This window comes from Thermobia domestica, chromosome 15 (genome assembly GCF_964235325.1).
Source record: "Thermobia domestica chromosome 15, izTheDome1.hap1.1, whole genome shotgun sequence".
NCBI lineage: Eukaryota > Metazoa > Arthropoda > Insecta > Zygentoma > Lepismatidae > Thermobia > Thermobia domestica.
Genome location: NC_137468.1, coordinates 12,008,161 through 12,029,401, shown reverse-complemented (window position 1 = coordinate 12,029,401; position 21,241 = coordinate 12,008,161). Strand labels below are relative to the sequence as shown.

At 34.5% G+C, this 21,241-nt stretch overlaps 1 protein-coding gene across 5 annotated transcripts in view; it reads left to right on the top strand.

Moving 5' to 3' along the window:
• The window catches only part of LOC145672076 (neuronal synaptobrevin-like), a 66,416-nt gene that overhangs the window by 31,671 nt on the left and 13,504 nt on the right, over nucleotides 1-21,241 (top strand). For 4 of the 5 annotated variants that reach the window (XM_081741321.1, XM_081741320.1, XM_081741322.1 and 1 more), the window contains exons 3-5: nucleotides 2,999-3,077; nucleotides 5,425-5,504; nucleotides 9,107-9,158. In XM_081741321.1, the coding sequence (XP_081597447.1) occupies nucleotides 2,999-3,077; nucleotides 5,425-5,504; nucleotides 9,107-9,158 (211 nt within the window). Of the gene's footprint in view, nucleotides 1-2,998; nucleotides 3,078-5,424; nucleotides 5,505-9,106; nucleotides 9,159-15,738; nucleotides 15,788-21,241 lie in introns of all 5 variants that reach the window. The other variant, XM_081741324.1, reaches the window with a different exon arrangement.

Here is a 21,241-nt window from a genome sequence, read left to right as displayed (position 1 = left end):
ATTTCCTTAAAAAGTATTAATATTCCTAAAATTTAAAGTATCTATTTACTTATAAATAACCTCTGTACATACTAGAGCCGCCAATGATATGAATAATGGCATTTGGTTGTTGTAGCTATATAATATACATTGAATAACTTAGAGATTAAGAAAAGACCTTATCTTATATTCGATGGGCAGAAACTTCAAACAGTTTCGATGCTTTCTGGCATCTTCTTCAACGTCTTCAGTTGAACTGCTATACTGGAAAATACAGGTAGGTTCTGAGTCTATACAGAAGGAAGGAAGGAAACTACCTGTACCTGCTAATCTAGCAGCGCAGTAGCAGATATTGAAAAGATGCCACAGAGTATTGAAACTGTTTGGAGGAGTTTTTGCTGTTTGCATACAAAGTAAAATCTTTTTACCTCTAAATTAAGAATAAAGATCCATGTACAGTTATGTTGTATTTTGTAATATTTTGATAATGATGGCAATTATTATTATTATTATTATTATTATTATTATTATTATTATTATTATTATTATTATTATTATTATTATCTCTGAAGAAAATGGCAAATTATAATGTTATGAATAGGGAAAAAATAATAAAAAGCCATCATACCATAGACGGAATTTGAACCTATGACTCCCATATCTAATACTTGTCAGCTTGATACCTGACACCAGTCGAGTTTGATCGAAATTTTACTCCATATCATTCTTTTTAATTACAGTTATTCACTACATTTTAATGTGATTTAAGACATAAACAAAGAATAGGAAGATAGATACAAATTATCTTTACTTTTATAATTGTTTGCCATGTGTGCTATAGGGTGCATTATTCGAAATCAAAATCTTACCTTGCACCTTGGACTCTTATTCATATTTAGAATTTGATTTCTACTATATACGAAGGTAAGTCAAAAATTATCCCCAATTTTCACAAGTCTTTTTACATTGTTCATGTTGACCTCTGTCCTCGTGTATTTTATTGTTATGCTGTTGTAGTCATGCTATGAAAGTTTTATCCTAATTCCTCCATTTGTCTTCCTTTTGTTGCAGATAGATCATGGCCGCTCCATTAGAAGTTTGCACCAAACAGGAACAACGAGCAGTGATGCAGTTTTTGTAGTCGGAAGGTGTATCAGGGGCCGCAATCCATCAAAGACTTTCGACACAATACGGAAACAGTATCTTGCCGCAACGGAGTATCTACAAATGGAAAAATTCAAAAATTGTCGCACAAGTGCAGCGCCGTAACTTAGATTTCTTTCGGGGGAAGGTGGGGGGGGGGGAACCTTAATATGCTTATTTGGGTCCCCTAGAAAAAGTTACTTTTCTAATTCTTGGGCCCCCCTTTTCTTACTCTTACTTCTTTCTCTTACTCTTTGTGGGGCCCCTGGAGTCTGTGGCCCTCGCGCATGGCAAGGTCTGCGGGGCCGTAAGTTACGCCCCTGGGCCCTTTCCATATATGACAAATTAATTAAGGGGACAATATTGACAAATCTCAAAGCCATACGAATAAATATTATTTCTAGGGCCCCTAATTTAGACATTTTTTTACTGAAATGGGCCCACGACACATTTTTTGCTTTATTTACCTTTTGTGTGCTGTTTTGTTTATGTAATGTAGTGGATCTGTGTGATGGTTCATTTATAATTTCATGTTCGTATCGTATATGGAGTAAGAAAACGTTGTCTTAAAATGGGCCCCCCTGGATCGGCGGGAAGCTTCCCTGGGAGGGCAGTTACCCCTCCTGCCCCCCACAAGTTACGACCCTGCACAAGTGTTACGCACGAAGAAGGAGCCGGACAACCATTTGCGGTCACGAATGATGACAGTGACATGGTTCTGTTAGACAATCGAGTTTCTATTGAAGTGGCACATCGTGTGGAAATTAGTCATGGTTCCTGATATACCTTATGACCACAAAAACCGGTTCCCTACTCATTGTTCCTCTTTGGTGCAAACTTCTAATGGAGTGGCTATAATCTATCTGCAACAAAAGGAAGACAAGTAGAGGAATTAGGATCAAACTTTCATAGGATGACAACAAACAGCATTATAATAAAATAAACGAGAACAAAGGTTAGTATGAACAATGTAAGAAGACTTATGTCAAAATTGCGGATAATTTTTGACTTATCCTCGTACTTCGACTCCTCTTTGTGGCTATCGACTCATGGCTTTGAGATATAAGCTAGAAATCACCAGAAACTATTTTCTGTATCCTAGTCGTGTAACTGAAGAAACACTCCCAAGTATTTTGAAGATGTTAAACACTAAAAAATCTTTAATCATTTCCTAATAACTTGCGTCTGCTTTCGATTTCCAAGAATAAATATATATATATATATATATATATATATATATATATATATATATATATATATATATATATATATATATATATATAAAGAAATGAAAAGTGGTAAGTGTATATAAAATTCAAACGAATATACAATACGTAAAGGTATGGTTTTGGGTAAAGAGATAGAAGGGATATTAACCACATTCGAAGACAAGCAAATGGAAGTTATTAGTTTTTTTTTTTTTTTTTTTTTTTTTTTTTTTTTTTAATATATATATATAAAAGTGTTTAATTGAAAAGTATATGTGTTCAGAATACCTTGGGGACATTTCTTTGGTCATAGGACTGGGACAACGAAAATGATTTTCTGTCGATTTCTAGCCTACATCTCAAAGCCATGAGTCCATGGCCAGAGAGAGGGCCGAAATGTAAATATTGCAAGTTAAATTCTAAATATAAACAACAGTGTGAGGTGCAAGGTAAGTTTTTGTGATATCTTTACTTTTCTGATAATTAGGTATTACAGTAAATGATTTGGTAAGCTATTTGCTATTTTTTCCCTTGCATCATTTTCGAAATAATTCACTTTATTTGAATAGTTCAATTCAAAGTACTTATACTTTAATTGCCATATTGTCTGATGTCATTATGTGAATTAACTGTTTTTCGACTTGTTTACGCACGCTGCTAATGCATAGGTAGTGGACATAATGAAAACAAATGTTGAAAAGGTACTGGAAAGAGATCAGAAACTCTCTGAATTGGACGACCGAGCAGGTATTTATTGTGTGCTATTTCTTGGTATTGTCTCGTAATGCTGTTTATTTTATTTTATTTTATTTTATTTATATATTTAGAATTTCTATAAGTTGGTTGTGGTTTGTTTATATATATTTTATTGTACGTAACAAAAAGGTTAAAAGGGATAATAAGTAGTAAACCCTTAATCTGTGTTGCCTTGAACCATTTTAGCCCACCTAAAGATATGTTTCGTTGTGAATAGTTGTATAGTTGGAAACAGTACTTTGACAGTGGTTGCTGTCATTAGTTAAGATACCATTAAGTATAATAAAAATTATAATAAATTTTCAGTGAAATGAACACAGATTCAATCTGGTACATTTTGTTAAAATTAACACTCACCTGTTATGTGATTTGGAAATCCTAGTCGGTGTTAACTATATCTCGATCATTGAACAAAGTGCAACGTGATTATTTGACGTTGTTTCTCATCTGTTATACATTAACTCAACATCGCGTTACGACAAATGCTTCAGCAAGGATGATGTATATGTTGAATAATAGGTTTATGTGTTACTAACTCCACAGTAATAAAGAAAATTTCGGAATTTACTTTCTGAAGCGCTTTTATTATTATTATTATTATTATTATTATTATTATTATTACAGGGTGTCCCAAAAGTAGGTGTACACCCCTGCATTGATCAAGTATAATATTCTAGCTTATAGGTATATTTGCTTCGGCTCTTACGAGCTTAAGATATAAGTAAAAAGACATTAAGAACAAATAATAAAGAAACTATAGATAACAAGAAATTATATAAAATGCAGTGAGCTGATCAGTACGGGACTGTATACCTACTTTTGGGCCACCCTGTATTATTATTATACACGAGACACTAAAATTCTCAATCGGTTATTGAAATATTAGTGATCAATGCCTATATTAACTCAGAACTTAGTGGTATTAATTTAACAGTAATTTATGATAATACTATTTATATACTTTTCCTATAATTTAAAGTACAATATTTCACTTCAGTTCAGTTCAGTTGCTTTATTCTGCTTCTTTAATTCACAGAAATATTGCATCAACTTGTGCAAACCTGAAAAATCGCATTCCTATACAATTTAAAGTTACAGGGGTTCGTATTTTTTAAAATTTTCAAGTGCTTATCCTGATTGCTTGCAGAAACCATTGTCTTATTGTTTTGACAGTTCTTGCTACTGTCTTTTTCAAGAATTGGTCACTCACTTGTAAATTTCCTCACTTCCTCTGAAGACATCTGGCACTATTAGATGCAAGGCCGGAAAGAATGAAGTTTAAAAATACTTGAGAAACCTGATTTCTTTTTTTCTTGGTATTTCTTACAAAGGTATTTTTCTTTATGAAGCATTTGGAACGACAGACTTCCTTGATAATAGACACTTCACTCTTGTCGCAGACTTAATAGTTGATGAAGTCCAATGCTTTCACAAACTTCTCTCTATCAACATTCAGACTAGATCTTGTGGAAGAGTTGTTAGTCTGTATGCTCTAAGTACTTGAATACGTTTAATTTTTATTATTTCAAAGTTATATCAATTCTTTCCTTAACTGTTAATTATAGTCTCTTTAATGTAGATTCAAATTAATTAATTAATTAATTAATTAATTAATGGTCAAAGTAACTCTACGTGTTGGGAGAATTTAGTTTTGTTAAACTATTACTTTTGTTTTAAAAATACATAATTTATGAAATAGATGATATTGTGTTAAGGAGGTCTATAATTGTTGCTAATAAAAGAACACTATAATAAATTGTTAAGCTCGATATTAAGTCTTTTAGGTAAGTTTCTATGAATCAATTTTCAGCTGTTTTACTCCAATAAAGAACCTAATGAAAACTGCAAACGTAGATGAAAGTTAGCTAATTTAAAAGACTTGATACCTGTTACCAAGGCAGGTTGCTTATTAATTGTGCTTGGCCTTTATATTAAGACACACATTGAAAGAACACTAGAATATAAAGTAATTATGAATATTGTAGTAGGCTGTTTTCTCTCTCTTTCTCTTTCAATTTCTTTCTTTAAACTCTGAAAATCATACCCATTGGAGATCTGTTTTGTATTCCTCGCTCTTTAGTTCTGTATTTTTTTAATACAGAATTTAAATCCATAATCATCTCTACATTTTAGTAGATATTGTATCTGATGACAACGATTTGCCATGTACTGGCATTTCTTCATATGTAGTTCTGTTAAAACTGGATATATATATATATATATATATATATATATATATATATATATATATATATATATATATATATATATATATATATATATATATATTTTGTGTGTAAAATTTGTGTAGTAACATGTGTACCATTTGTTTTTACAGATGCTCTCCAGCAAGGCGCATCACAGTTTGAACAACAAGCCGGAAAGCTGAAGAGGAAGTTTTGGTTACAGAATCTGAAGGTGAGTGTTAGCGCTCGTCATTCACGTTCTTAGATTTTCACTGTTTTCAAGTTATTACAGAAATAAAATAATTTTAATTCCACACTATTTTGTAATAAGTACACAGAAAAGATCGTACGGAGCGATGGTCGGATAGTGTACTACGCAATGTAACCACAGTACGGGATGCAAGACTTTGACTGTAATGAACATAGAACTTGTAAGAGAGAACCATGAGACCACCCACCCTGCTGGAAATTTCATTGTTCATTTATTTATTTTTGTGTTTTATTTCGACTTATTTTATGCTTTCCGCTTGTTTTTTTTTTTTAAAAACCTTAATTTAAATAATTTTCCTAAGTGACGCAGGGATGAAATTTTGTACAGTGACGTAAGTCCGGAGACAATACAATGCTCCATTGTTAATTTTATGTGTTTATTTGCTGAATTAATTATTATTACTAACTATTAATTATATCCTATTTCGGTATGCAACAACCAGAAAAGCTCTGGAGGTGGCATGTACAAGTCATCGTTGTAAATCACTCATAAAATGCACAAAATAAGATACTTTTGTCGGTAAAATGCAGAAAAGGTTCTAATTGTAAGGATATAAAAGCATTGGCTACGATTAACTATACAAGGTTTGTTCGAAAAGTAATGTCACCAAGTCTACAAGTAGAAAAAAATATTTATTTACATAATAATAAGAATAATAATACTTGTACCTTAAAATTCTTTAAAATATTGTCCTCATGTGTCGATACGTCTTTGCCACCGGGATTTCCAATCTACGAAGGCATCGTGGAAGGCCTATTCAGGTTATCTACATAATAATACTTGTACATTCAAATTCTTTTAAATATTGTCCTCATGTGTCGATACATCTTTGCCACTGGTATTTCCAATTTGCGAAGGCATCCTGGAAGGAGGCCTGTTCAGAAAGTGCGTATAAAGCCATTTCACAAGCTGCTTTCACATCATCAATTATTCTGTAACAATGTCCTTTCAGGGAGGATAGTTTTTGGAGTATTTAATATGTCGACCATTAAACGAATAAATACTCATTCAACGGTCTTTTTGCATAAGTTCTTTCACACGAATCACATTTTTGTTGTTTGAGGAGGTTGACGAGCGTCCAGCGCGAGCTGTGTCCTTGATCTCTTCACGGCCTTCCAGAAACACCTTGTACCATCTGTAGACTTGCCTTTGTTATAAACTCTCATCCCTGAAGCCTGTTGAACCATTGGAAAAATTTCTGCTGCAGACTTGTCGAGTTTCACACAAAACTTGATCACATATCTTTGTTCCAGTGAGCGCCGCGACTTGAACAAGAGACGGAATAGAGATTTACGAAATTGACCATCCTTCATCTCCGAAAACTGGGAGACAAACTGAATAAGCACTTGTTCGGTAGTTGATCCCGGCGGATCGAGCGCGCAGCAACGCACAGTCGCTTCACAATAAAATGTATGACTTTACTTTTCGGATAGATCTTGTAATGGATTTATAACGAACCACTTAGAATATCTAATGCTTTTATAGCCTTAGTGTGATTTCTTCGCTAACCACTCCGCCCCGCCCCCCCCCCAAAAAGAAAAAAAACTTTTTTGTGTATGTTTTTGAACCTTTTCTCCAGGTAGATATAATGGAATGTAGTGTCCGAAGATACCGAGTCGCGGAAAGCATGTAGGAAAGAAAACAAACAAGAGTGTACAACAATAGAGAAAGTATACGATTGTCTTCCAGAAAATAAAGAACGTTTGGGCGTGGTTAAATAAAAACAAAAGATATCAGCACAAAACTTTATTTACGAAGCCACAGGATCTTACTCTATTTTTCTGTGTGATCGCCATAGTTGTCAAGACACTTGTTATAACGTTGGCGTGGGAGACCCGGGTTTGATTCCCAGCGGGAGCTCATATGATTCGGATTCCACGTTAATCAGTATGTCCCGTCTCATATAGCCTCGCTGCTGAAAAGGATGTTAATCAACCCAACTCGTTACGTAATGTGGGACCAGTTTTTCAATACTGATGTTATACTCATCTGCCGCGAAAGATTTGAGCCAGGCTGTCACTGCTTGCTTGAGTTCCTCGTTTGCGAGCTGTTTATCCATCCAAAAATTTGTGGAAAAGATTCGTGTAATGTGCTCAAAGTGAAACGCCGGTTTTCCTGATTTTTTTCTTCGATTTTTCCATCAGTTTTTCCGTAACAAGTGATGGCGTCTCTCTCACTCCGATCTTCATCATGCACACTGGTCCGTCCTTAATTAAACATAATGCACCATTTCTTCCCTGATGACTCGTTCATTACTCTGTCAACATTCTTTATTTGACTATAAATTTCAATAGGCTTAACTTTTTGTACGTTCAGGAAACGAACGACACTCCGTACTTCACATTTGTCGGAATTTTCGATTGGCGCCGCCATTTTGAATCGCTACAAAAACAAGTAGCGTGACCGCACAGTATGGAGACTCGGTTCTCACTGAGATGAAGGAAAGAGCTAACGATCGCGATCGCAGTGGTGGGGTTCGGCGCCGCGCGCGGTGCACAATCATTCTTTACTTTCTGAACAACCCTCGTGTATAATTGTGACAAAAAAGTAGAAAATACAATAATACTTTTTAAAAAATGCTTTGTCTCTTTTTTAAAAAAGTAACAAACAAAATAAATCGTACTAAAAAGTAAGAAGAAAGTTGGTTTTCAAGAAAATAACATTTTTAAAAAGTTCTGTTTATAACATGACTAGAAAAAAAAGCATGGGGAGTCCTCTCATTCCCAATGCATTTATAAATTCTTCAATTCTCATGGAAATCAAGTGATTGCATACAGAGTGGCCCAAAAGTAGGTATACAGCTCTGTATTGATCAAGTATGACATTTTAGTTTACTAAGATAAAGTTTATTTGCTTCAGTCTATTCCAAGTTCAATGTATGAGTGAAAAGAAATGAAAAACAAATAATAAACTAAACTAGTTCAAACCTTTATGGATAATAATAAGTAAATTACGTAAAATGTTATAGGCCGATCAACATGGAACTGTATACCTACTTTTGGGCCACTCTATATGTGAAGGCTCCCAATCGTTTCTTTTTAATCATGCCTAAATAGAATATTTTTAGAAAGTAATTTTCATTAAAACATTTTTTTTACTTTTTAAAAGATTTATTTTGTTTATTATTTTCAAGAAAGATTGTTTCTATTTTTATTTCAATTTTTTTCTTATTTGATAGCGTTTTATTTATTTATTGCTGTTTTCAGTTAGAATCTGATTTCCTTTAGGTGATTGTAGCAAAAACAAGTGTTGTATAAATTGCATTCCAGACACGTGTTTGTCTTTCTTGGTATTGCATTTTTTCACAAATAGCAGTGTACTGGATTCAAGCTGATAATTGGACCAATAGTGTCTTATTACGCTTTATCTCGAGCTGTTCAGTTGTTGTTGTAAAAGGCAATAGCATATACTATGATTATTTTTGGCAAGTGAAGAAGAAAACTTAAAATGATAGTCGAGCTAAACTTTGAAATTAATAAGTCTCCAAATATGTTATATAATTATATATAATGAATGTAGAGAACGTGGATATTGAAGTAATGAACTACTTTGCTTATTTCCAGATGATGATCATCATGGGTGTCATTGGATTGGTAATACTAGCGATTATAGTAGGTAAGTCATCCGGTCGTGAAATGTGCTTTACTGTGAATCCAGCAGGATGTGTTTTGTTGCTTTATATAAGTAATACTATCATTTTCTGATTGTTTTTGTTTGTTATACACGACCGTTATGGATATAAACTATAATAATTAATTGTAGGTTTGATTATTTATGAAATGAATTGACGTATGTAATAAAATAAAAGACAAATTCTGATTAAAGCATATACTGTTTAATAAATAATAGCGTTACAGTTTCGACAAAGTATCTTTGTCTTCATCAGACACATTATAAAATACAATTTAAGTTTATAATTACATGGGCTCATGGGGGGGGGATATTCAAAATTAACAAAAAATTGGCTACTTACCAATGAATCCTCCCTTGAAAAATTTAAGATTTTGACGTTTCAGAACTCTCAGCTGGTTCCTTCCTCAGTGGCAAGGTAAAAAAGATTAAAACGGAAAGGAGATAAAAGGAGTAAAACCAGGAATACATACCACTATATAAAAGTAACGTACAAAAAAGATCCTGAGATGACCAGAGCAGAGTGAAAAAAGAATGAACTGAATTAAACAAGAACGCGGTGTCTATGTTAAGCCACTATTGCCAGATCCAAAGTATGCATCAAAGGTAGGTACCCACGTTCGATCAATGTTGCCAGTATCATGGTTCAATGCAGGTTTGTATTTATGAATCTTGCCACTGAGGAAGGAACCAGCTGAGAGTTCCGAAACGTCAAAATCTTTAAATTTTTCAAGGGAGGATTCATTGGTAAGTAGCCAGTTTTTTGTTAATACAATTGAAGTTGTTCATTAACAAACTCAGATGATTCAATTAAAAGCTTAAGCTTTCAAGTGAAAGGTGTATTATTAAATGTGAAAATATTTAATCAATTAAAAATTGTTACAAATGAGAGGATAGATCATACTGCATCTTAGATAAGACCTCCTCTCATTTTCTGAGATATATAAGTTGTAGTCTTAGAGGTTGTATTTTATAATGTGTCTGACCGAAACTGTAACGGTATTATTTATTAAATAGTACATGGTTTGGTCAGAATTTCTTATATTTTACACAAGATATTCCAAATCTAGAATGAATGAGTATTCTTATAGATAGTATGTGAATGTACTCTTATTTACTGCGTCTAGCATTTAATGTACTATTTACTGTGCCGTTTCGGTGTTCCCTAATGCCTTCCTCAGCAGATTTGGGCAATTGACATGGAACGCCTCTCATTTCTTAGAATTTTATCTTATATTATTTCGTGTACACGGCAAACTCATATGAAAAAACTCGATAATATGATAATGTAAATATGTAAGTTCCGTGTTTTTCTCCTAAATTCCTTGCAGATCTGTTAGGGGGGTGTCAAGGAACGCCCAAATTGTACAGTTCATAATACATTAAATATTAAATGCAGTAAATAAAAGAGTACCGCCCACAAATTAATCAAAGGTAAGTTTGTTAAATTTATTCTGAAGTAGAGCAATTTTGGATAGCCCCGTAAATCAAGCATATATGGATTTACCTATTGACGTTTGTAGGTCAAGATTAGATGGTTTCTCTGGGAGCGCTGTTCCAAAGTGATACGAGCGCACAATGTTAATATGAAAGGTTTCACTTTGATCCGTGTCATGTCTCCATTCTGTTAATTCTTCCATCATCTTTCAGTGCGATTACCTATGTCGTCTTTGGCGTACAAGACAACTGCTCAATACCAAACTGCATTTTAAGAAAAGATTTGCAGACGATTACGTGGGTCGTTCAATATATAAATTTCCCTAAGCTGTAGCATTTGTAAATTATACATACATGTGTAGGTGGATCCTTCCTCACCTCTTCAGATAATAATCCCCATTGAGATTCAGGCATTTGTCACACCGTTGCCTCAGTTTGTCCAAGCCCTTTGCAAAACAATCAGGGCTCTAGCTATTTAGCATTCCCCTCACATTCCGCCACTGTTCGAGAATTGAGTTCTTGTATTTGACAACAATCAAGCAATTCATAGTGGGATTTGTTTGACTATTTGCTTTAAGCACTGTCCATGTGACCTTAAGCTAATGCGACCTAAACATAATTTGTGAATGTAATATTCAAATAGAAGATCAGCTTAGTAAATTTAATTTACCATCATCATGAAGTCTGTTTCCAACAAGAAATGTTTATTTAAAGTAATATAGTTATGACAGATTTTGCCGCCCCTCGAAACTTACTGCTCTGTGCAAATGCACGGTTATTGCACTATGATAAGAGCCGGCCCTGGTGAAAAGTTACGAATTGAGTTCGTTGGTTAAGGTGATTTTCAAACCGGAAATAGAAACCAACCGTTTCCGGTTTTAACGTTGATCACTATAGAGAAAAATGACAATAGATAATAAATGGCGGTTTCGTGCAAACTATTAAGTACCCCACAAATACATTTCATCTCCATTCTTAACTCTATGAAACTCGGGAGTGATAAAAATCCACAGAACTTCTGGTTTCAATATTTATTCTAAAACCAGATACCATCTTCTCTGATAACCCTTTCTTCAAACCGGAAGTGGCATAAATCAACGACTTCCGGTTTTAATGTTGTTCGCCGTTGAGTAAAAACTGTAATAGATAGTACGAAGCTAAATTCTGCAATCAATTAAAGCATGGAAAGAATATATTTAATCTCCACTCTGATCTCTTTACAAAAACTGGAAGTGGTAGAAATGTATTACCACATCCAGTTTCAGTATCAATGAAGAAAATATCACGCCATACAAACCAAACTTGTCCACGTGGTGTACACATGACACTGTTATTGTTAATATTTTTCATTGTCTTTATTCACGGAAATTCATGAAAGTACCGGGTGAACATATGGAAAAGTCTTATTAATTACAATTTTTGACAATGACTCTGGTAGAACCTGCGTATTGTATGATTTATTTTCATTAGAATAATAATTATTATAATCGGGTATTAATTATGTACTTTATATACAATAGAGCACCTATTATCTGAACTGATTACGACCGGACCCGATCCGGATAATTGGAAAAAAGGGCGAAAAAGGCCTTGTATGGTATATTGCATTAAAATAATAAAGTTATTACTGTAGTGAAGTACTGTACTTTAATATATAGATAATTTTACAAATCATGACAAAATGTACGATGATATATATACACGGTATTTATGTACATAGTTGACAGTGCTTGGGAGGTAATTCCTGCACAGAGATACGACAAAAAGTTTAGACCAAAAGTAATTGGCAATCCAGATAATCGCTGCTCTAGAGTAAATCAAAATGAGCATAGACACACACTGAAGATGCTACATGGACAGTTTTCAAGCCGTAAGATTTAACACGTTCTTAACGAGAAAAGAATTAAGAACTAGAGAGAGTTATTCGGTGGAATATTGGTCATTGTAAACATTAGCACTAAATTTCATTTCTTTACTTCCCGATGATGAGCCGTTCAAGGCTTGAAAGTTAAATGCCTTCAGTATGTGCCTATGTTGTATTTAGCCATGTAAGTAAATATTTCTTAATTTAATTTTTTTCTCACTTTGGACTCTATACTCTTAAATCGTTGAATCAAGACCTATTTTAATGTGTGAAACAGTGATATTATTTACAAGCGTTTATAATATCGCTAATAAATCTGGGTTGTACTGTGCCGCTGTTTGCTGTTAATGTGGATATGAATTTTCTTGTGCTTTCTTTGTGCTTAACTAGTGTTTATTATTCGCTTCTGATTTGATACGAATTATGTAATTTTTCTTCTATTTTAGTGAAAGAACAACTAACTACTAACATTGTCTAGCAGTTCTCATTACAATGTTGTTTTTACCTGTGTTTTTTTCCTTCATTTACATGTGGTCGTACAACCAAACTGTCAGTGTATGCTTGGTACTGTGTGTGAGTGTAATTTTACAGTGACTTCTTAGATCCATTTATTAAACTACAGCAAAAAAAAAAAAAAAAAAAAAAAAAAAAAAAAAAAAAAAAATGTATATTGTCATTGTGAGAAACCTATCCAAAATAGGCAGGTTGCCAGTGTCCAGTAAGTAAAAATGTGGAAAAGTATTTAAAAACAATCAGAATACAGTCGATAAACCGAGATCAAAGTTTCCGCGATGCAAAGTTGTAGAACACAGCATCTATTGCCAGGCTACTTACAACCGAATGTCATTCAGATCCGACCAGTGGTTACCGAGAAATAAAGTACCACCTTTTGTTAAATGTTTATTTCTCGATTCTCCAGACATAAGGTCAAGTTAGGCAAGTGGACATCCATTCTCAGTTCTCCAAACATATGGTCAAGTTAGACAAGTGGCCAAGTTAAATGTTTGTTTCTCGGTTCTCTAAACATATGGTCAAATTAGGCAAATGGCCATCCATTCTCAGTTCTCCAAACATAAGGTCAAATTAGGCAATTGGCCATCCATTCTCAGTTCTCCAAACATAAGGTCAAGTTAGACAAGTGGCCAAGTTAAATGTTTATTTCTCGGTTCTCCAACCATAAGGTCAAATTAGGCAAATGGCCAAGTTAAATGTTTATTTCTTAATGGGTTACGTAGTAATTAAATGATGATTTACGTAAACTTTTACCATTAACTTGTAACTATTAAACAGATCACAACAAATGAGTGAAATCAGTTTTGAATGATACGTAAACGTAGAAGAATCATTTTGCCACGAATATTATTGTGAGTTTCTTCCATCTTCCTGTAAACAAACACAGCTAAATCTGCCGCACCGTTTTTGCATGATGTTTAAGTGTATGAACAGTGATGTTGCTAACTTAATTCCTTATTATTTCGGGTAGTTAAAACAGGAAAGAAACTGATTCATTTAAAGTTACAAGAAGTATGTGCGTCACCATTAGAAGCCAAACAATAAATATAATTGGCTTGTTAACACTGTAAGTGTTTGTGTTACATACGAGGTATGTTCAAAAAGTACCGAACCTTTGGTTGGCAAAAGAACATTTAAAATTTGGAAATCCGAAACATTAATCTTCTTAAAGTAGTCTCCTTGGTAATACACATACTTCTCCCAGCGCTCGTGCCATTCTTGGACACACTTCTAGAACGCAGTTTTTAGAATGGTGAGCAACCGTGGCGTCGCATTCTGCATGATGCCTTCTCTTGACTCAAATCGGGTCCCTTTTAGTGGCATTTTCAGCTTGGAAAATAACCAAAAGTCACACGGAGCCATGTCGGGTGAGTAGGGAGAATGATGACACACAGGAATGTCGTGTTTAGCGATGAAAGCCTGAATCAAATTTCGCGAACGCTCTCCTCATGCCCAAATTCTCCTTCAAAATCGAATGTACCGATCCGATTAAATGGTTTCTGCTTGAATTATCTCCAAGCTTTTGGCAAAATTTGATGCAATATCGCTGCTCAGGTGTTTCTATCATTTTACAAAAAACTGAATCCAACGACCGCTCACTACACGTCTGTCTCCCGCACTTCATTGGTGTATGCGGGAAAAAAAATAAGATTCGATGCTTTATGAAGACGCCACGTATACACTGCAAAAATAAATAAATAATGTGTTTCAACAGAATAAAAACTATCAATTAATATTGGCAACGAACGATATACTTTTTCTTGCCATAAAAATTCGTTTGTGACTATTTTCGCGAAAACTGCTCATCAGAATTTGTACTCACCATGTTATTTTGTTCAGCTCGATGAATTCTATCAAATTAGCATTTGTTTCATCTTCCTGCTTTTTTTTTCGTTAAATGTTGTAATTCTTAAAATAAAGGCTTTCGTAATCTATATATTAAAATGATAGGTTTATATGTTTGTCTCCAGGGAAAAGTTTATATTTTGTTCCCAATCCTTTCGACAATGAGATTTTGAAAACCCACAAGTGCTAGAAACGTGCTCTTTTCGCTGGTCGATTCCAAATTTTGTGTAGATTGTCCAGTTCTAATTAAATATTTAGAAAACTTGGCCGTTATTTCTTTATTACATTTTTAGTAGTACACTGGAAGTATTGAAATTTTAAAAAAGTAAAGCACCATATCCTACGACTTACGTATTCCTACACAACACTGTTGTATACAGGGGTTGTATATCCCGTAGGTGTTTATTTCATGGCCAAATGATGATAAAAAACAAAGGATAACTATTTCTCCAGGCTAACGTGTAAGATGAATCCTTATTGTTTGGTGTGTTTTGCCCAATGAACACCATATAGGACTATCACTGACATTATAATTAATTGTGTATGTAATGTATTTGCTTATTACATACTGCATGCAAGAAGAAAGAAAACGCTGATTATACATGAATTAGCAAAACTAGGCTCAAATCTTGCAAACGGTGCGAGATATTGAAAATATAGTCGAAAAAATCTGCCCTTTATGGTGCTCTTTACCGATTTTTATCAAGACTACTTTTACTTGTGTCTGTAAAGGGACATGTACAGATGTGAAGAATGACAAGAAGATTCATACTCATATGTGAATGATGCGCTGTGTAGAGAGCGCAGGTTCAGCTAGTATTATTGTTGTGTGTATTGCATCCAAGAAGTCACTGAAATTCTCTGCTGTTTATTAAAGTTGATTGACTGTATGTCTCTCTCTTATAGTTAACTTCATGTAAACCCGTGTGTGCTCTCATGCCGATAATTTCCCAAGGTTAGCAGTTATTAAAGTTGATTGACTGTATGTCTCTCTCTTATAGTTAACTTCATGTAAACCCGTGTGTGCTCTCATGCCGATAATTTCCCAAGGTTAGCAGATTTCTGTGCGCCTACACTTCTCTGTCGTGTCATACATTTATAGTTTCCCTACATAAAGAAACAAATGGGGAGCTGGCCTCTGTGAAAGTGAACTGTGTCTTTATTCATATATATGACTAAAATATGAAAACAAATAAAAGTATTAGTATTAGAAAGTGAGAGTTAGGTTTTAAGTATAGATAATTTGAATGAGACTCACAAATAGCACGTAATGTAGAAGTAATCTTCACAGAGAATAGTGAATCACCGTAGGAGCGAATGTTTTTGCATGGACTATGTGTGAAGCACAAGATTCTCCCCCCCCCTCCCCCCTTATAATTCAAAGAACATATTTACTAGATTCTAATACACAACAACGTAATGACTTTCTTGCATGTGTTTATATAGTTATCTAGATTAGCGTAGATCATTCAATCCAGAATTTGTTAACTTAGAAGCAAATATACGAACAATTTTCAGCACCTTTTACCTGTAAATGTTGTTTAGAAGTATCGTGCTAGAGTGAAATATAATACAGAAAGTACCTTGTTAAAATTTGAGATGAGGTAACTTTATAATGTGTTCCAAAAGTCTTGATCCGACCATTTAGTTTGAAAATAATGCGCGTCTAGGAATGGCCGTAAAGTACAGGGTGTATCAAAAGGACTTTACAACTTTGAAAACTGATATTGATTTATGCATTTATCTTGGACATGGTTTTGGTGTCATTTTGTAGCACAATGCATCAAGTTTTGACTCACGTAGTACACTGGTTCAGAAACAAGCCACCACAAGCGCTAGCGTCAATTGGAGCAAAGATGGCTACTTTTACTGCTGCCTAGCGTGCAAGCTGTGTTTTGGTTTGAAGAATTTTCGTAGAAAGTATGGCAGCGTAATTTTCGTATAAAGTATGGTAAAGATCCTCCCCGTAGGCCTGCTATTTATCAATAGTATAAGTGTTATATTGAAACTGGATGTTCGGTAAGACAACAAATCTTCAGGTCGTCTCCGTACATCTGAAGACGTTGTAGAGCAAGTGAGACTTCAGATGGGATGTGTACTGTATCAACAATGGATGTCATGTCACATTGAACCTCTTTAGGTATAAGATAAAAAAAGTTGATGTATTTTGCTACAAAAATGACACCAAAACTGTGTCTATGAGCAGGGCCGTGCCGTGGAAAATCAGCGCCCGGGGCGAGAATATATGACGGCGCCCTCATCATATATTCCAAGTAATTTTTCCTTTCTTTTGTCCCCTTTTCACGCGATTTTTTCGCCCCCTTACTTCGACGCCCGGGGGGCGTCCTCGTCGTTTACTCTAATCCTTCCCCCCCACGGCACGGCCCTGTCTGTGAGCTAAATAAATAAATCAATATGAGTTTTCAAAGTGGTAAATCCTCTTTGATACACCGTGTATAAATCATTGATATAAGTAGGGAGGTAAATATTATGGGTGCACTTTCAATACGGTGCATTATAATGATGTGTGTCAGCTTGTATTAAATTCGATGTTTATAACGTCATGTGATAACATTTTTTTAGGATCAGAGTTTGCATTTAAAAAAAAAATGGTAAAATTAAATCTGTTATAGGTAAAAGAGAGTTTATCTGGAATAGATTTTACAAATAGCTTTCGTTTTTAGTTCTAGCCTCAAATTATTTGTTTCAGTTTGAATTTCCAAGATAGTTAATATCCGTGGATAGTTTTGATTCTGCATCATTCAGCCCTCTTATTCCCACGCCCGTCTTGCACCTTGAAAGTTATTTCATCTCTACAATTATGTGTTTTCCAGTTAAATGGTCAAGCTTATGGAACACCATATATATATATTTCCTTACTTGGGCTTTTTGCTGACAGTAAGTTGCTTATCTCAAAGAAACGTAACAGGGACTACTCTCTGTATAATAAGGTTCTGTTTGATGTAAACTTTATATTCATGCCGGTTCGCTGTAATATGTACATCCGTTGAAAAATTATTCAGTGCGGTTGAAAAATTATTTGTGCGATCTCCGAATTACCGGTAAGAACGTATTTGGAGTGGTTTTTGTATAGAATTCCTGATGAACAGTGCACATACATTAAAAACTACAATTTACAAGACTAAATAATAATAATAATAATAATAATAATAATAATAATAATAATAATAATAATAATAATAATAATAAACACATTACTAAATAAAAACATACTTTCATGAACATGTTAACTTTCAACCTAACAACCATAATATATATATATATAAGTAATTGTTTGATGTACTCGTATTACATTGGTGCGAATGAAGTTCTCGCCTCCCAATGCTTCTTTGAGCGATCTAAACACATGAAAGTCACTAGGGCGAGGTCTGGCGAATAAGGTGGCTGTGGGAGACATTCAAATTTCAAATCCTGGATAGTCTCAGCTGTCAAACGGGCAGTATGCGGGCGAGCGTTGTCATGCTGTAACAATACACCTGAAGTCAGAAGTCCTCGTCGTTTACTCTAAATTGCCGGGCGAAGTTGGTTTGTGAGCAGATATGAATAAGAAGTACTGGTTACCCCTGTCCTTCCCCTCCTCTCCATGTAATGTTCCAAAATGACTCCCTTTGATCCCAGAAGAGAATGAGCATCTCTTTTCCCGCTGATGGTTGAGTATGGATTTTTTTTTTTGGGGGGGGGGCGGTGAAGAGCTATGGTGCCATTCCGTGCTTGATCTTTTTCTTTCTGGTTGGTGATAGTGAGCCCAGATCTCATCACCTGTAACGATTCTTTCCAGAAATGAATCACCGATGTGGAAACGATGCAACAGTTCTTCACAGACATCAGCGCGACGGTCTTTCAATTCAAGCTGCCAAGTGATGGGGCACCCATCTTGCAGACACTTGATTGAACTTCAGCATGTTATGGACAATATTGTGTACTGAACTAACACTAATGTTCAAAATTGTGGCTATTGCCTTTAGAGTAGTACGCCTGTTATCCTTTAGAAGCTCTTGCACTAAAGCACTGGTTTCGTCCGTCACTACGCGGCAAGACTTCCCCAGTCGTGTTACGCCGTTTTTAAGTTTTCTACACCACTCTTACATTTGCTACAGGGACAAGCACGAATCACAGTACTGTACTGTCATTCTGCGATGAATTTCATAGTTTTGACACTCTTATTACTCAAAAAACGTATCACAGATCGCTGCTCTAACGCAGCGCATGTTGTTAGTGGCGCAGTTATCTTCGTACTAATGCTGTTGCCGTCTCCTGTGCTGGAGGCATTCTGCCACCTTCCGGTCATTTTGTGAAACTCAAGGAACACTACTGTGAAAAGCCACTTCCATCATGCAACTTCTCGGCATTTTATAGCAACTTTAATGTTTTCATTAGAATCACTTCGTAAAAAGATGAAAACTACAATGCCTAGTTAATCAACATAGTCGCCGTCTGTAGCCACATACTTTTGCCGTCACTCAGCCAACAGTTGAATTTCGTGGTAAAAGAAGTCTGTGTGTGAATCCTCAACTGTACATTGCTAACGGCAAATGGCTCGCTGAGCAGAATGTGTTGGTTCGAATTCGTAAAGAAAACACACCCACAACTGTGTGTTGTCTATGATGCACTTTTCATATGACTCTGTTCGACACCGCACTGCCTCCTGACGTCTGAATACCGCAGCCTGTTTGCTGAACGAGTTAAAAGTTGGTAACGTTACACATAGGACCTTAGTCTATCGCTGTGCTGTGGTGCTGAGGTGAGTTTCCTGCCAGATGTCAAAGCTGATATTTCATTCGCAACAACCTAATAAATTTAAAATAAATAAATAAATAAAGTTTCGTTGCTCTAATATTAGTCATGACGAGAAAATAGCTTATAGGAATCTAAAAAATAAATAACTCTAAAACTTCTTAACATAGGTCATACAGTTAACGAAGTTAATAAAGAAACACTGAAAACAACTACAAGGAGAAAATAAGTACTGAACAATTCAACACACAATTAAATATTAAACTTATTTTAATAACTACCAAAACTTACTACGATAATTATTTCGATAAATTAAACTATTTTGATTACTTTTAAACTTAGTATTTTCTTAATACTTATCATTCATTTCGCTGGAATGAAAAATACACTTGAATCACTTATTACATCGTTAACAGCATAAATAAAACAAGTTTGGCCACAAAATTTGTTATCATAAGGTACCGGACTATTATCCGTGTTGTCCTAAAATTAAATATATATAAACATTATCGTTGCAAGAAAACTCGTATAATAAAGAAATGAAAGTAACACTGGGTACAAGTGACACCACAGAGAGAAAATAATACTGATTATAACTCTGACATTATAAGGAGACAATAACACTGGATATAATTGTGACAATAAACAGAAAGTAGCACTGGATGCAACTCCGAAACTGCAAAGAGGCCGTATTCCAAGGAAATGGTGAACGTCTCAATTCTCTGTTTACAGAATACTAGATTAGATCACTATCACATTCCCTCAAGAAGCACTTGATCCATGTTAATATAACTAATCAGAAATTTGATTTTAAAATGTCTGTTTTATATTAAGGCTGTTCGCTAGATTTTATTACATTTAATATATATATTTTTTTTTTGTTTGTAAAAAATCAAAATGTGATACTAAGATTTTATAGCGGACTATTTAGTGTTTACAAAATACTGTAATTCAAAACATCCAAGTGTTCTCAAAGAACTCTGTAATTAAATAAATTCAATTGTTGTTATTCTATCCGTATTTTCTTTATTTAAATTTACGTTTCAAATACATTGATTGCATTCATCATCAGAATTCTATTAATTTCTGGAATTTTTGCAATTATTATGATTTTTTTTTTTTTTTTTTTTTTTTTAATAAATTTACATTGCAATATGAAACAGTCAAATAAAGTTACAACTTACAGTTTAATTCATATGTATATTATTAATCTAATGTCTCGCCTCAACTATAGTTTGGTGGTCAACATGGAAATTTTAAAACTTTTCTTTCGCTTGGAAGAGCTGTTTTATGCTTTCTTTGATAAGGTCTCTTCTTCGTAACTGTATCTAGATATTCTATTCTTCGTCTTCCTCTTCCTAGTTTTCCTTCTGTCTCTCCATCTATCAACACAGTGATCCAATCGGAGTGCCGAATAAGATGACCAAGTATGCTCTTTCTTCTTTTTCCTATTATCTTCATGATCTGTCGTCCTTCATTAGCTTCCTTTAGTACGTCTTCATTCCTTTTTCTTTCGGTCCATGATATGCGCAGCACCACATTTCAAATGCTCCGAGCTTTGATATTTCAGCTTTTCTCAATGTTCACGTCTCTGATCCGTAAAGCACCACGCTCCATTCCAGAGTCTTAATAAATCGTTTTCGAACGTCCAACG